Raw genomic sequence first — 14566 nt, forward strand, 5'->3', positions numbered from 1 at the left:
CCCACGTTTCTACTTGGAGGATGAGAAGCAGATCTGGAAGCTGATCCCTGGTGTCCCAGTTCCCATTTCCACACTAACTACACAAAAGTCACATCACATCTGACAAGAGCATTGCAAGAACGTGTTCAGCTAACATCAAACAACATGTTTCTTCTCGTTAGCGATCATGAGGCTCGGCTGGGGACAAAGTATTCCTGCCCAAGCAGCCCCTTGACACGTGTTCCTAATGTCTCAGATTAAATAAATTACATCACATGCAGGCACACTGATTGCTTCTAAGTGCTCCTCAGGCACTCCCAGGATCCTTTGCTTATATCAGGAAAGTTTTGCTTGTATGTGCTGTCTTTTCACTACCAATAGTTTGAATCTCACAAACCCAAGCCTTCATGTTACAACCCTCTTCCCGCTCAAATGAATCTGCTGCAACATCTGAAAGCAGTTGGAACTGATGGAAATTTATATTGGCTGGTGATAAACACTTCAACCCAACAAGTTAAAAACTGTATATGGCATGACAGCATATGTTGCTCCCTCAAAGACAGGCAAAGTAGCAATCCAGTGACAGCAAATATTCGGATGGCTACAATTTCAGTAACTCATGACATGTGCCTACATGCACAACAAGCACTGAATTTTAAGCCCAAAAGACAATGCAGATGGTAGGAAATCAGATGACATCTGCTTTTCAGTTATTTGTTGTTGTTTTTTTTTTCCTCTTTAAAAACTGGATTACTTGAAAGACAGGTTATCTCCCAACAGCCAGGGGACAGCACGGGCCCACTATCAAACAAGTGTCCTGCAGCTCTGCAGAGGTCCCTCTCCCTCCGCCTGCAGCAGCTTTGGCAAATTGCAGACCCTGCAGTTACTGCTCCTTGCACTGTATTCCAAAGATCCAACAGCCTGAACAAGTGGCAAACACAGCCTGACCCAGTCTGGACCGGGAATTACGATTTTTAAAGGTTAAAACTTTGGGCCATTAAATCTCATTAGGAATTTTTGTTGGGTTTTAAGTGAGATTCAATCTGCCAGCTGAATACAGATCCCACTCCCATTATGCCTGTCTATTTGCAAGGAAAACATAGTATAACGCCCAACAGATTGTTTCTAATTAAGGGTGCCTCAAAGTTACAACTCTATCACTATTTCCACTATGTCTGTCAGCTTAAAAGAAAATAGGAAACAGTTCAAACACTGTTTTAAGCATTTCTTGGTACCTCTCCTAGTTTTCTCTCAACTCTAACTACCTTTCCTTTATGTGTGGCGTGGAAGCAGAGTTCACAAGTCCGCTATTAACTGCTGCAAAACAGAGAGATTTAGACATTAGAGGGATTCACTTCTAATAAAGTCATCATATACTCATTCCTCCAAAGAAGGCAGAAAGATAATCAGAGCAGCAAAGTCCCCGCAGAGCTTTGCATGAGAAAAGGAAACTATTTATACCCGCACAGAACTTAATTAGATTTCTGATGCAATTCTGCATACTCTCTTTTTTTTGTACAGTAAGCACATATCTGCAAGAAATGCCCTGAGCCAGAATTCCCCACAACAGCAGGGCTGACAGGACAGAGGACAGAAACCCACTCTCAGGGTGGCATTAGCCTTTCTCCTTTTTTTTTTTTTTAACCTTACAAGGGGTTTTTTTTGTTTGGTTGGTCACTTGGTCAGGGCTTTTTCACCCCTCATGGCAGGGCAATAACTAGACCACTTTCCTTTACATTACTCGGAATCACACTTGATTTATCCATTGTGCTGATGATAATGCTGCTAAGCCTTTACATAGTGTTTTCCATCTTCACAGCCCCATACAAAACACTAATTAATCTCCACAGCCCCTGGTGTGCTGTACTATGGGAAGATTAATTCCTATTTAGTAGATGATTAATAATTTGCCCTGGGTCATACTCCAAGTTACTGGTAGCACATTTCTCACATTTCTTCTCCTTTTTTTTTTTTTTTTTTTGCCTTTTTGCCCCTCACATCTAGATCACACTATTAGGAAACACAGTTTTCCTTCCAGCAGGCAGAGTTACGGCACATATGGTGGGTAAATCAGCCATCAGAAAAGCACCACAGCACCTGGTCTTGCCTGTTGCCTGCTGGAACACACTGGATGTGCATCACAAGAGTTGATGATGCTAGGAAAATGGCTGGCTTACCATCACAACCAGCCAGTAATGCTCATGTGTAATGTGAAGCACAAAGATGAGCCAGACCACCAATGCCACAAGTACCTGGCTGACTGCCTAAGGTGTTGGGAAAAGGAGAAGAAAATTTGTCTCTCTGCTTCATGTCAATTCTTTGTACTATTCTTCTGTCATGTATTACTATTGATTTTTTTGATCCTTCATGCTCCTGACCATTATAGTCTTCACAGTTCCCTGTTTCAAGTTACTTTTGAGCCCTTACACAGTAATTTCCACTGAGGATGCAACTGGCATAGGAACTGACCAACAACAGGTAAAAACACCTTGGCTCATCTCTGAGGCATGTGTTTAAACTGCAGTAACTCCTTTTTTCTACAGGCCCCAATACAGCTGACAGGAGTGACAGCTCATTTTGCAGGTGTGGCCATTTGCAAGGGGACATGTGGTAAGTCAATGTCTGAGATGGAAATTGCTGATGTGGAACTTGCTGCTCTTCTTCCAAGCAAGAAAGAGAGATGAAGAGAAGTACCTGTCCTAGGCTTGTTATTTACACTCCTTTTCTTCCAAATGTTACATGTTTTTCTTCTTTGTAAAGATATCCTGCCAAGGCACTGGTAAAGAACAGCCCTTTCCCTGTCTCATTAACAGTCTAGTTAAAGTCTATGATCTAGATCTGGAAATTGAAAAGTTAAAAAGAACAAGATAAAGAAACTGTCAGATGATTGCAGAACAGCAGAAGAGAGAAGCAGTATCAGAGAACTCTCCTGGTTTAACTGATTCCAAAAGCCTGCAGCATCAGCCATCATGGCCTTGATGCAAGAAGGTCCCACACTATCATGTTCTCAGTCTGTTCCACATTCAGTGGAAGAACCAGTTCCCATGAGTTCAGCATTTGTCCAGACAGTCTGTGTTCCAGTCTTATTCACACGCCATCAACTGTACCAACCTTCCAGAGAGGTTAATCTCAGCTCTGCTGAGATAAGCAGACGGAAACCCCAGTGGGCAGGAATTTCCCACTTAACTTTGTACAGAAGAGCTGAGATCAGAGAAACACAAAGCCATATCACACATGCTGGATACTACACAGCAGAAACCGTGGAAGAGTCACATACCAAAATGTAACTTTCAGAATGACAGAGAACAAGCAGGCATATAGGCACACACAGGCATGTTGTGGGCTACTTCCCAAAGCCAAGGAGGTTTATCATGAACCAACAACTTCAAAACTGTCTCCTTGATTTTCTCATCTTTCCTATGTATATACTGCCCAACCCACACCTAGCCAAGCCTTCAGAGCTGAATGAAAGCACGAAGTTACAGTATTGAGGCAAGAAGCTTGGATAAATCAATGTTTTCAACAGATTAGTGACTTTGTACAGGAATTGCACAGTAGCTGTTTCCAGCTCCTTACATATTGGTAAGTTTTCCTGGACTGCTAACCACTAGAGACATTTCTGTATAGCTGAACTGGGCACTCATCACGTACATCATCAATCAAACTAAACAGTATTCTCAAAGATGCTTTGTGAGAAGTGATTAACAATGATTTACAGAAGTGATTTTATTTTGTATCAAAATGTTGAGCTTGTGAAGGCTGCAGACCTTTGGCATAAGTTGGAGGATCAAGCTGAACTCTTAAGACAGAGGCAGAAAGGATAACTCTGCAGCTTGCAGCCCTGCTGATGGTTAGGAGATCAGGACATGTGTGAGGAATGAAGGTAGTACAGGTGATTCTACAAAGAGGCAATGATCTGGAGAAGAATGAAATTTCCTTCCTCAAAGCATGTGAAAAAGACAACTTTTCTATTCATATGGCCAGAGATTCACTCTCCCGATCATCTATGCCTGGCTACAGGCAAGTTAGGTGGGAGAAATCTTTGTTATAAATATAAATATAAATATATTATATAAATATAAATATAAAGATAAAAGGAGTATCCAAACACACTGACAGGATGTGGACCATATGTGGAAACTCATAAATCACGAGGTAAACTCTGTCAGATGAACCACTGATTGACCTCCTACCTTCACCAGTCCCTGCAGAGGTGGATTCCTGCTCCTGTACCTCCCTCTCTGTCTGAGTCTCGGCATTCTGCAGCTGAGGTGCCAAGGTCTGGGTACCCTGTGATGTCACAGAGGTGGGGGGATTGCGGGGTTGTAGGCCTATGGCATTCATCAGGCCCATGTCTCTGTCTGTCCTCCACGTAGCTCTGCTGGTTCTGAAAAGAGAGAAAACCAATTAAGACCAGGATCACTGGAGGCAACATGCCCAAGCAAGATTGAAACACAAACGAGGGGCTCTTCTTGCCTCCACTCCAACCAGGCACCTGCTTGCCAACATGAGGATGGGGATGACAGGAATTGTGACCTGCACTTATTTACACGCACTGGTCTCTTGAGTTTCAATGGAGTCTTAGAGTCCACTCACCCTTCCACAGAAGCAGCAAATCTTACAGGCACTGAGAGATATCCCTGCAGCATCATTAAGCCTGCAGAACAACTGTCTTGGAGTCACTGCATTGAGGAGGCCCACAACGTGCAGTGCAGAAGCACAAACACACACAAAACCTTCTGCACAGCAGGGCAGTTTTAACTTCCATGGATGTGGCCTGTAGCCTTTCCCTCCTCAGGACTTCCCAGTTTGCCAGCATCGCACACGAATGCACTCCAGCAGGCATTTCTGCCCATTCAAGTCAGACAAGGGAAATCCTGTGTTCTCAAAAGCAAACAGGAACCACCTCAAGGTTCACTGGCTTCTCAGACTCAAACAGCTGAAGTGCACAATGCTACAGCTGAATCTTCACAATGCCACAACCCTGTTTTCTAAACTGACCCCTCAGTGCTGGGAACAGTCAAAAAATTCAAGGAAAGACTGCCTCATTTACAACCTTTTTTTCATAAGGCTTTGAAACCGGCTACACTTTTTTTTACTCTCTGTTTGACCTAGTTCATTCGGCACCAGTATTTCTGCCTTCAAGCTGCCATTATACCAGACTGAGTATGTACTGTCAGAAACTTAAGTAGTGGCAATATCCACTCATACAGCAGAGAAAAGAATCTCTACTACTTATTTTTCACCCACAATGAGACCAAGGCTGTAGGACAGCCCAGACATTTGCCCTGTAAACAAGCTCACAACTTCCTTGGTATGCTGAAGCTCACAACTCAGAAACACAACTACCACCCTCTTGCTGAGAACAGCTGGCTTACAGAGAAATACTTGTCACTAATGCAAGAAGCAATGGACTGCAGCATCACCCTTGTGCTCAGAACAACAACATGGGCATCACTGGACAGACTGAAACAGCCAATGGGGACATTAAGGGATTTAGCTTTATTTTTAAACTTTATTACTGAGAAACAACTGTCCCATGACGAGTAATTAAAAAGATGAAAATCAATCACTGGGTAGGCACCATATACTTGCCCTTTTCTCTGCCAACTCCCCTGTTCTTCAGTTACCTTCCAAAGGCCATTTGCTTTACATGGTGTTTTTGATGCATCAAGCCCCACATGTTCCTCTCACAGCTGTGCTATGGGGGCCCTGAATGACACATGTACTTTACTATCACTGGCAGTTTTGGGCACTGAATGTCACTTCTGGAAGAAGGCCAGGTGACCCAAGCAGGCAGTACCAAAGAGGGAGCAAATCGCATACTTAAAGCTGCCAGTGGTAAGGGAACAAAGAAATGATGTCAGAGCTAACAAAAACAGCAAAAAGGGTCAGATCTCTCTAACCCAACACCCAGGAGACTCACCCAGGCCGCTCAGTACTCCTGCTGCTGGAATGCACAGTGAAGACATTCTCATTCAGCTGGTCCCAGTGGTACTCAACTCCAGAGTTTAAGGCCCTTAAAATGCCAAAGAAGGAAAAAATATTAGTATGACAGGAAAGTGTTCAAGCCAGCACACATTACACCCCCACAACATAAATAGTCTTGATTCCTGCCCTACAGAAACTGCAGATCTAGCTCACAGTTCACATTTTCATTAAAAGGATTCATCACCATAAACCACCTTGCAAACATAGTGTGCTGTATTACCAGATTACTCTGGAATATTCCATTCATTTCAATTCATTATTAGCACCAAGACACAGCAGAGAGCAGAGAGATTTTCAGGAAATGAAGACATACAACTGTGCGTATAAAATCTGGTTACCCTAATTCCAAGTAACTAAACAAAGAACTGGAATGGAAAGGCCAATTCTCCCTGTGGTGTCTGCAAGCACCTCCTGCATTAGGTAATGGTCAGTAAGACACTGCCCTTATTCAACATTTAATTTCTTTGCAAATAATTCTCATTCTACCTATAGATAATCTCTATGCATCCATCCCACTGTGGAGCAAGGACAGATGTAGAGGATATTTTAACAAGTTTCCACAGAAGAGCTTGTACTGCATCAACAGCATGTGTGGCTGTTAATGAAAAATTCAAACTTCAATTTTACATTTAATGCTAAGTATAATGGAACCACCAATGCTCTGGAAACCTCTCACACAGCATTTCCCCAAAAGATACACCAAGTCAGGGCTTACTACTCACAGGAACGGACAAGGGTATCAACCACTCCTGAAGACAACAAGCAATCACAGAAACAAAACCACCATAATGCTGCAAGTACACATCCCACCAAGAAGAGGGTAAGAGCAAATCCAGCTTACTCTGTGCCATACAGAAATGTCACAGGACAGGCATTCACTATGCAGTCCCAGGCAGCATAGAGATCTCCCACCTACTGATGTGTTCCACCTTCAGAGGCACTCTGGGCTGCATTAGCATGGAAGGCACTTCCTGCAGTTTTTTTGCCACACCATGCTGACAGCTCACATGAGCTGCCTAGGAGTTTTGAAATGGTGCTGTGCACCACCACATGGTTGCTGGACTGCACACACCTGATGGTGCTGGGTGGAGAGTCAGCAGTGCTGTGCAGTAGTCACGGAAAGGCAAGTGGGGAGAAAAAACCCGCAAACCAACAAAATAAAACCTGTGTAGACACAAGGGAACTCTGTCTGAAGAGCTGGACTTCCATCACCCTGCAGGCAGGCTCAGAACTAGGGGTAGTCCCATAATCTGAAGAAAGGATTCACGGCAAATAGTTGGTAGCTGGTTATGGCTCAGGCACAAACGAGATGTTTTACATACACATAAAAACTGTTGTCCCTGTAAAGAGATGCCTCAGCAGAATTGGCAAGAACCCCAGCTTAGAGGATGCTGCAGGTCACATATGCTGCAATGGGAAAGCAGGGTGTACTGGAGGCCTGGGGCTAGACTGCCAGGATGACAGCACCCCAGGTTAGGACCCAGGGTGAGAGATGAACAAAATTAGGTCAACAAAATCACACATGGAGGCTATAAGAAGTAACCAGCCATTGCTTTTTCATCTTTTTTTTGCATTATAACTCATGAAAGCAGCTGCCAGTGAGATGCTGATTTACAAAGGTTTCTGAGTTTACTGACAGATGGTAACTTGTCACTAAAACCGTGACAGTCCCTCTGGCTGCTCCATCCCCTGCCTAATATACTGGCTGAGGATTAGCTGTCACACTTTGCTGTCTGCGAAGCAGCACAGTCCCTAGGCAAGAGAGACTTTCTGACCTCCTAGTTAAAATTTCCATTAAAAGTCTAGTGTACTTGGTATCTACAGCTATTATAAAACAGAGCCAAGCTGACCTGAGCTCTTTTTCCTCTTCTTCCACACACCTTCATGTTTCCTAAAGAACAGGCATGGTCCCTCACAGCTACGTACATTATTAGTATTCCTTGCCAATGTGTGCCTTACTTGTCTTTGCCAGCTTGCCAGCTCTCAAGACAAGAAACCAGAAGACCACAAAGCTTCCCCCAGGCCAAGATGGGAGCTGACAATATCATGTTTCCTCTCTTCCCCCAAACACCACGTTCCTGTAATACACAGAAAGTCCAGCTCCTACATACACTTCTACCTGCACTTCTCTGAGTGGATCAATTTTACTTCTACAAAAGCATCATGGTAGCAAGCTGACATGCAGTACACTCATAAAAAGCTGCTGACCATGTTCCTGCCTATTCTGCAGTCTCACTACTGTACAATTAGGTTGTTGGACTGCAAAGTCCACTCCAACTTCATGCTGTCAGTTTGCACATGGTTAAATCAACAGGCATTCAATTTAATGCATCACTTTTCATATTGGTTTTAAACACTGCCATTTATCAGCTGAGCTTCGCTGCCAGGGTCCTGTTAGCGATTTCTTTACTGCCAGAGAATCAAGGGCTTTGCCTTCCTTCCCTAGAAGGAGGACCTGTAGCAGATGGTGCCACTGCTCTGGCCGCTGACTCTGGGAACACCTACAGACAGGCTTAGGCCAAGGTCACTACACTTGGCCACGATGGGGGTTCAACATTCTCAGCATCACTTTGACCTGGCTTTTTAGTTTGGTGTGTCTTCCTGCTGGGCAAAAGAAGTGGCTCAGAATAAACAGCTGGCACTCCCTGCAGCAGTAAGCACCTTCACTGCCACCTTTCAGGAGTCTCTTCTTTGGCCAGCTACACAAATTACCCTTTCCCAAATCTACCTCTTGCAAAAGCCATAAGGCCCTCAGCACCATCTCTGTCCTCTTTTGTATGCATCTGGGTATCTCTGAGCTGGAATCTACATTGGTCTCTTTACAGCCCTAAGATCAGTATCATGATTGCTCCTGATTATGTTTTCCAGCCTTTAGATGATTGATTGAGCCTATAGAAGAGATGTTTCAGACTGCATCAAGATACAGTGAGGAGAGCATACACCCAAACTTACAGAGGGCACTGGTTGGGAACTACCTTTTATATGAAGATCATAATGTTTCTTCTTAATGAATCAAAATTTCATCAAAGAAATACTGCTATTGTGAAGGCTAAATGCCAGTTTTAACACCATGTTTGCATTAGAAACTTGATCACATAATCAGACCTTAAACCAACTTCAGTACACAACAAGATGTGTGCAACAACCACAATCACCTTGGTTTAAATCAGATTTTCAATTAAGCTTGCGATTTGCTCTGGTTTAGCCACACCTATTTAAAATAGTGCAATCTCCCTTCTCAGAAAGCCTAAAGGGTTTTTAGCTCCCATTGCAAAATACTGCTTGAATTTTGTAAATGAGCAGCCTTTCACAGTACGTTTCCCAGGAGATTTGCAAATCAAGGCCTGACGATTCATTCCAAAGAAGCAGAGCTTACACTGGAGAAATGAATATTTTCAGGTAATGTAAGCATTTAACTTTTGCTTCATCAAACTCTAGACATAGAAATGCTAGAAGCACTTTACATTTTCCAAGGCATAAGGTAGAAGCTCTGTGTAGCATGGAGTCACTTGGATGTGGATGCAGTAAAAAGGACATTTGTTGCCCAGGGCTTTAGGGTGAAAAATTGCAATTCTCCGCACTGTGTCAGTCATGGACAGTGAAGTCCACTTAGTCAAGTTCTTACTTTCTTCCCTTTTATGGCTGTCACTAAGCTCTCTAAGCCCTCCCTGGAAATTTCCATTAGCTTTGTTACATGCAGAGCTGCTCACAGCCTGGATTTCCCAGCAGGGATCTGTTCTAAGATGGACTTTTCTTCACGCTTGTGTCCAGCTCACATTATTAACGAGCTTGGAGAGGATGAAGGGCACAGACTTGCAGGCTTTGCTGAAAGTCAAATAAGGATTCAGAGTGGAGCCTGCTAAGAGCCAACAACTTAGCAAGCCTCTCCCTCTACATAGGGGTATTACCTAAACAGCTCAGTTATGTCTCCAGGAAGAAATTAGGACAAAGTACTAGGAATTAATGACAACATTATTAACAAATTACAAGAGAGCTGAAATGCAATTTAGTGCACTCGCTTAACCAGTACTTGAAGGGTAAATTGACAAAGCACAGGTCAGCACAACAGACTCAGACATGTGGTTAACCCCCCAGCTGGCATATCCAAAACTGGGAATTGAAGAGGAGAAAGGATTAGGATGAAAATTCCCCAACTCTATCATAACAATACAGTCAGGAGCATGACAGCAAGACAAAACAACCCATAATTAGCAAGTGATGTATGCATGTCCAGGAAGGCATAAATAGCACTTACTACCTTTTCACTTGTATCATCAGGGGATGATTTAAGTGAAATCTGAAGACAGCAGCAATGAGCAAATGCACTGCTCTCCTCCTTCAAATCCTGCCACATGGAAAGGCCCAACAGCAGCCCACTTGTTTGCTCTCATACCGAATTAAATTTTGATTACAACACTGCTGCCTGCAATCCCATCCAAAAATATCAGCACAACCTCATTACCAAAATGTAGACTGTAGCAAGCCCAACACAGAAAGGAAGCTGCCTTTCTGATGCCATGCAATGCACCTAATTTTCATGCTGCCAAGTTTGCTTTCTCCACAAAAGGAAATATTCCTTAAAGCTGATTTCTCAAATATACTGTCCATTCAAGATCACTAAATGCAAGCACACAAAACCAGATTAGTTACAAAGATTTGAATTTCCCAAGACATGCTTTCTTCCCTTTGTGTAAACTTGTCATTTCTAAGCCGTTCAAACTGTATCAAGGAAATAGAGTGAACTACAAGAGAGCAAGGTGACAAAATGCTAAGGAACAGGAATCTATTGTCCTGGTTTGGGAAGGAAGAAGCAGCACACAGTATCTCATGCAATGCAATGCAATGCTGGCCATATTCCAGATGCATCCTTGTCAGCAGCTCATTATCTCTTCTGCCAGTGTGGTGATGATCAGCACAGCAAGCCCATCCCTAGCTCCCATGATTAGCTAGGCAACGGTATTGTTAGTACAAGGCGAGGTTTGGCACTCCCAGCAGCTGCCTGGATGGGAAAACAATAATTTCTAACGCCCTACTTCATAAATATTTAGCTTTCTGTGCAGGCGATGAACCACGTGCAGAGACAAATCCAAGTGAAACTGGCTGCTGTGCAAACTGTATGGAACCAAAGCAAAGGGGATTTCTGGAGTAATTCTGCAGGGCAGTAACTCCCTTTGACCAAGAAGAGGTGGCAGCTTCATTGGTGCCAGCCCATGTGTAACTAGCCAGGGGAAGGGCACAAGATCAAGTACAGGAATTCAAGGAACACAAGATCTGCAGTTTATGATTGACAACCACAGATATTAAAATGATGCATGACATCATCCTGTCCATCACATTGAGATGAATGATGCATCTAAGAGCAGCCTCATTTTCACTCCTCATACTGATACAACCCACTAATTTTCCAGAATCCTGCAAGTTTTGCCTGTGTGAAAACCAGCAACCATGCAGAAACATACCCTGATACCTACTTGAATTGTCCAAGGTGCTGCAGAAGCAGGACAGCAGCAGCTTGTGCAGCTGGTAGCTGTGTGCCTGCTTCAGGGAGGGTGCCAACTCAGCTTAGAACACTTTGCAAACAACTGGTCCTGCCAGCAGTCCTGCCAGCCAGGTTAAATATTTTGATTTTTGAAGATGCTGTATTCAAACTCACACCATTTGTATGAGGTCAGCCTTATAAAGCTGGTGGCACCAGTAGCTAATTCAGCAGCTCTTCTCTCTCAACAATGTAAACATATATGAGTTTGTTCTGTCTACCAGTGGACACTTAAGGCTGGATCCACTTCATGATCTTGTGGCCAGTGGATAAGACTTAGACAGAAGGCACATCCCTAACAGCCATCTTCCCTCAGTAAAATTTTGGTATCTCAGCTAATGAAGAGAGTCATCACTCAGCTAAGCTCGCAGATACTGCAGAGAGAAAGAAAAGAGAGATTAATACAATAAGAAGAACCCAAACAGAAGAGTTTCTTCTGATCCACAGGACCAGTATAGCTAAAAATTAAGTGACTTCCAGGAGTCACCATTTGCAACCTACCTACAGATTGCATGCAGAAGATAAGCAGACTCATAAAATAATTTGAAATGGATGAAACACACCACCAGAAAGCATAAAGAGGAATTTGTCTTATATTCTATGGCAGAAGTCTTCAATTAAGAATCAGTCTTCCAACAGATCTAACAGGAGTAACAAATGGAAATTTAGCACCAAGACAATGACAGAGCAGAAAGAAAAAAGTTTAGTATGAAAGTGTGGACATTTGATTATCTTAGGACTCAAGTAAAAATATTGCCAGTTGAGAGTGCTGCCCATAAGGAATGCAAGGTTGAACAGAAAAAACAGTGTTGAGAATAAGGACAAGGAAAGCCCCTCTTAGACAGCCTTCATTCTTTTGCCAAAACACCAGAACAGTTTTTAAAAGTGATTTTTTAGAAATTTTTTATACTACAGTCATGTAAACACACTGTGTTTACACAGTGTGACATAGGAAGTTGTAACTTGTATCATGGTCATGAGAAAAAGAGCACAGCACCCAAGCCAAATAGCTGGGAACAAACAAGGCAGAAATAGACCAAATAAGAATTCCCTGAATTTTCACTTTCTTCTCACTAAATCTTGCCAGTATGCCACGGTATCCTTTACTATCTGGCTCCAACCACACCAAGTACCAGGTAGGGACACCTCTGGAAGGCAAATAACAGATTCCAGAAGACACAGCTTAAAGGTCTTCAAACAAGCACAGTTCAGCTTGATATTATCATCCACACAGCTCTAAAGATGGACAATTTACTTAAGTCCTCTAAAAATCTAAAGGCTTGTTAATTGCTTAAAGTGATTACCGGCAGACTACACTCCAAATAAGCTTTGAACCCTCAGAATATCTTAGGCTGTTTATGATCTATCAGCTCTTCCACTGGCTTAGACAATTTAGGATGCCAAAAGTGTTTGGAGGAGTGCAAATTGTTTATGCCTTCTAAGGCTTTAAAACATCTTAAACTGCTACAAGAGAGCTGAAGTCACTCTTAAGTCATATTTGAACTTTCATTACTGTTTTAGCAGAAGCTAACACTGATGAAATAGGGTTGTTTTGTAGATATTATGCCAGTAAACTAAACCACAAAAATACATCTAGAATGAGAGAAAGTAACATCAAAATAAATGCTTAAAATTAGCAAGCATAGCAAATGCTTATTTTTAATAGAACATTGGAATATGCACACACCAAGTTGCCAAGCTCCAGAACCAAGGTCTTCGTTTGGTCAAGCCTCAGTGAGATCCACAGGGCAAGCAAAGTTTTATATTTTTAATCTTCAGTAGCTTTGAAATTATCCAACTAAAAAGTATTCTGTTTAGCATACAGGGGAAACTGCATCCAAAAAAAAGGAAAAAGAGGAAAAAATCATCAAGAACCCCAAATTGCAATTATTACTCCAATTATTCATAGTTTGTAGACATGAAGTTAAAATTATTGGCAGACAGATTTAAAATAGGGAACAAAAATGAAAAAAAAAAATTAGCTGTTTTATTTGCTAGCTGGATTCATTAGCAGAGTCCTGCTGGAAAAAAACAGGCATAAGGGACACCAAATAAAACTCCTCAATTAATATGGATTAAAAACTGGAAAATTAAAGAAAATCTTATTGGAAAGCCAAGAAGTAAACAAGTGAACACGGAAGGTCTAGTATAGATCTGTGGAGAAAAAAAAGGTTATAAGGCAGGCAGGGAACTCATGCTGCAAGGGAGGGAAAAGACATTCTAAAAATAAACATGAGGAAAATGGCATTAAAATGAAAAAAGGACTATTCGTTAGTGAGGCTAACGACAAAAATCAATGGTGTTTCAAAGTGGACAAGATGTTGAACTATCTTCTCTGAAGTCTCCACTTCTAAAATATCCAAGGGTACTTGTGTAATTAGGGACTAAGAAATATGCCAGACATAGCAGCTAGTTGCACTCATTTCAATTTTTTTTAAGAAGTTAACTTTTTGAGTCATTTGCACCTGTTTTTTAATACATTTCAAAAAAAAAAAAAAAAAAGAGGAAATGACAAAAGGGCAAAAAAGTCAACTTAGCAGCACTCTTCAAAAAAGAAAGTCACACTTAAAACTGACTATTATTGTCTTCTAAGTGTAACTTTTATCTTTAAAGAGAATAATATAACAAATAGAAAAAAGAAGATATATTGAAACAATGAAAGAGTGAGCCATATGCAGTAGGCAGTTAGTAAAATAATTGCTTGCATGAAATTTAACTGCTTTTGAAGACAGAATTAGAAAAAAGTACAGGAAGAAAAGGTGGCAGGTGTGATCTGAATAGATGTAACTGAAGCATTTGGTAACTGTTTTTACAGCACGTGGCTGTGCTCTTACAAAGAGCTCTACTGAAACTGAGAACTAGTTAGGGCCTGCAGATGACCAGTGATGCAGAGCACAAACTGGTAAATACCAGGCTATGATTTCTTAACACAGAGCTCTGTACCAAGTTCCCTTTCTCATGGTGCAAAATAAGTGTCATTAAGGAGTCAGTCCTACAGTATTTCTTGAAGAATTGGGGGAGGGAAATGAGCTTGCTAGTAACTGAAGACTTAAAGCAGCT

General features: G+C 42.0%; 1 protein-coding gene across 1 annotated transcript in view; it reads right to left on the reverse strand.

Moving 5' to 3' along the window:
- Positions 1-14566, reverse strand: part of AMBRA1 (autophagy and beclin 1 regulator 1) — a 126062-nt gene that overhangs the window by 6117 nt on the left and 105379 nt on the right. Inside the window, exons 16-17 of the mRNA XM_058026874.1 lie at positions 5906-5998; positions 4173-4366 (exon numbers count right to left, since the gene is read on the reverse strand). Of these exons, the coding sequence (XP_057882857.1) occupies positions 4173-4366; positions 5906-5998 (287 nt within the window). The remainder of the gene's footprint in view (positions 1-4172; positions 4367-5905; positions 5999-14566) is intronic.

This window comes from Melospiza georgiana, chromosome 6, assembly GCF_028018845.1.
Source record: "Melospiza georgiana isolate bMelGeo1 chromosome 6, bMelGeo1.pri, whole genome shotgun sequence".
Lineage (NCBI taxonomy): Eukaryota > Metazoa > Chordata > Aves > Passeriformes > Passerellidae > Melospiza > Melospiza georgiana.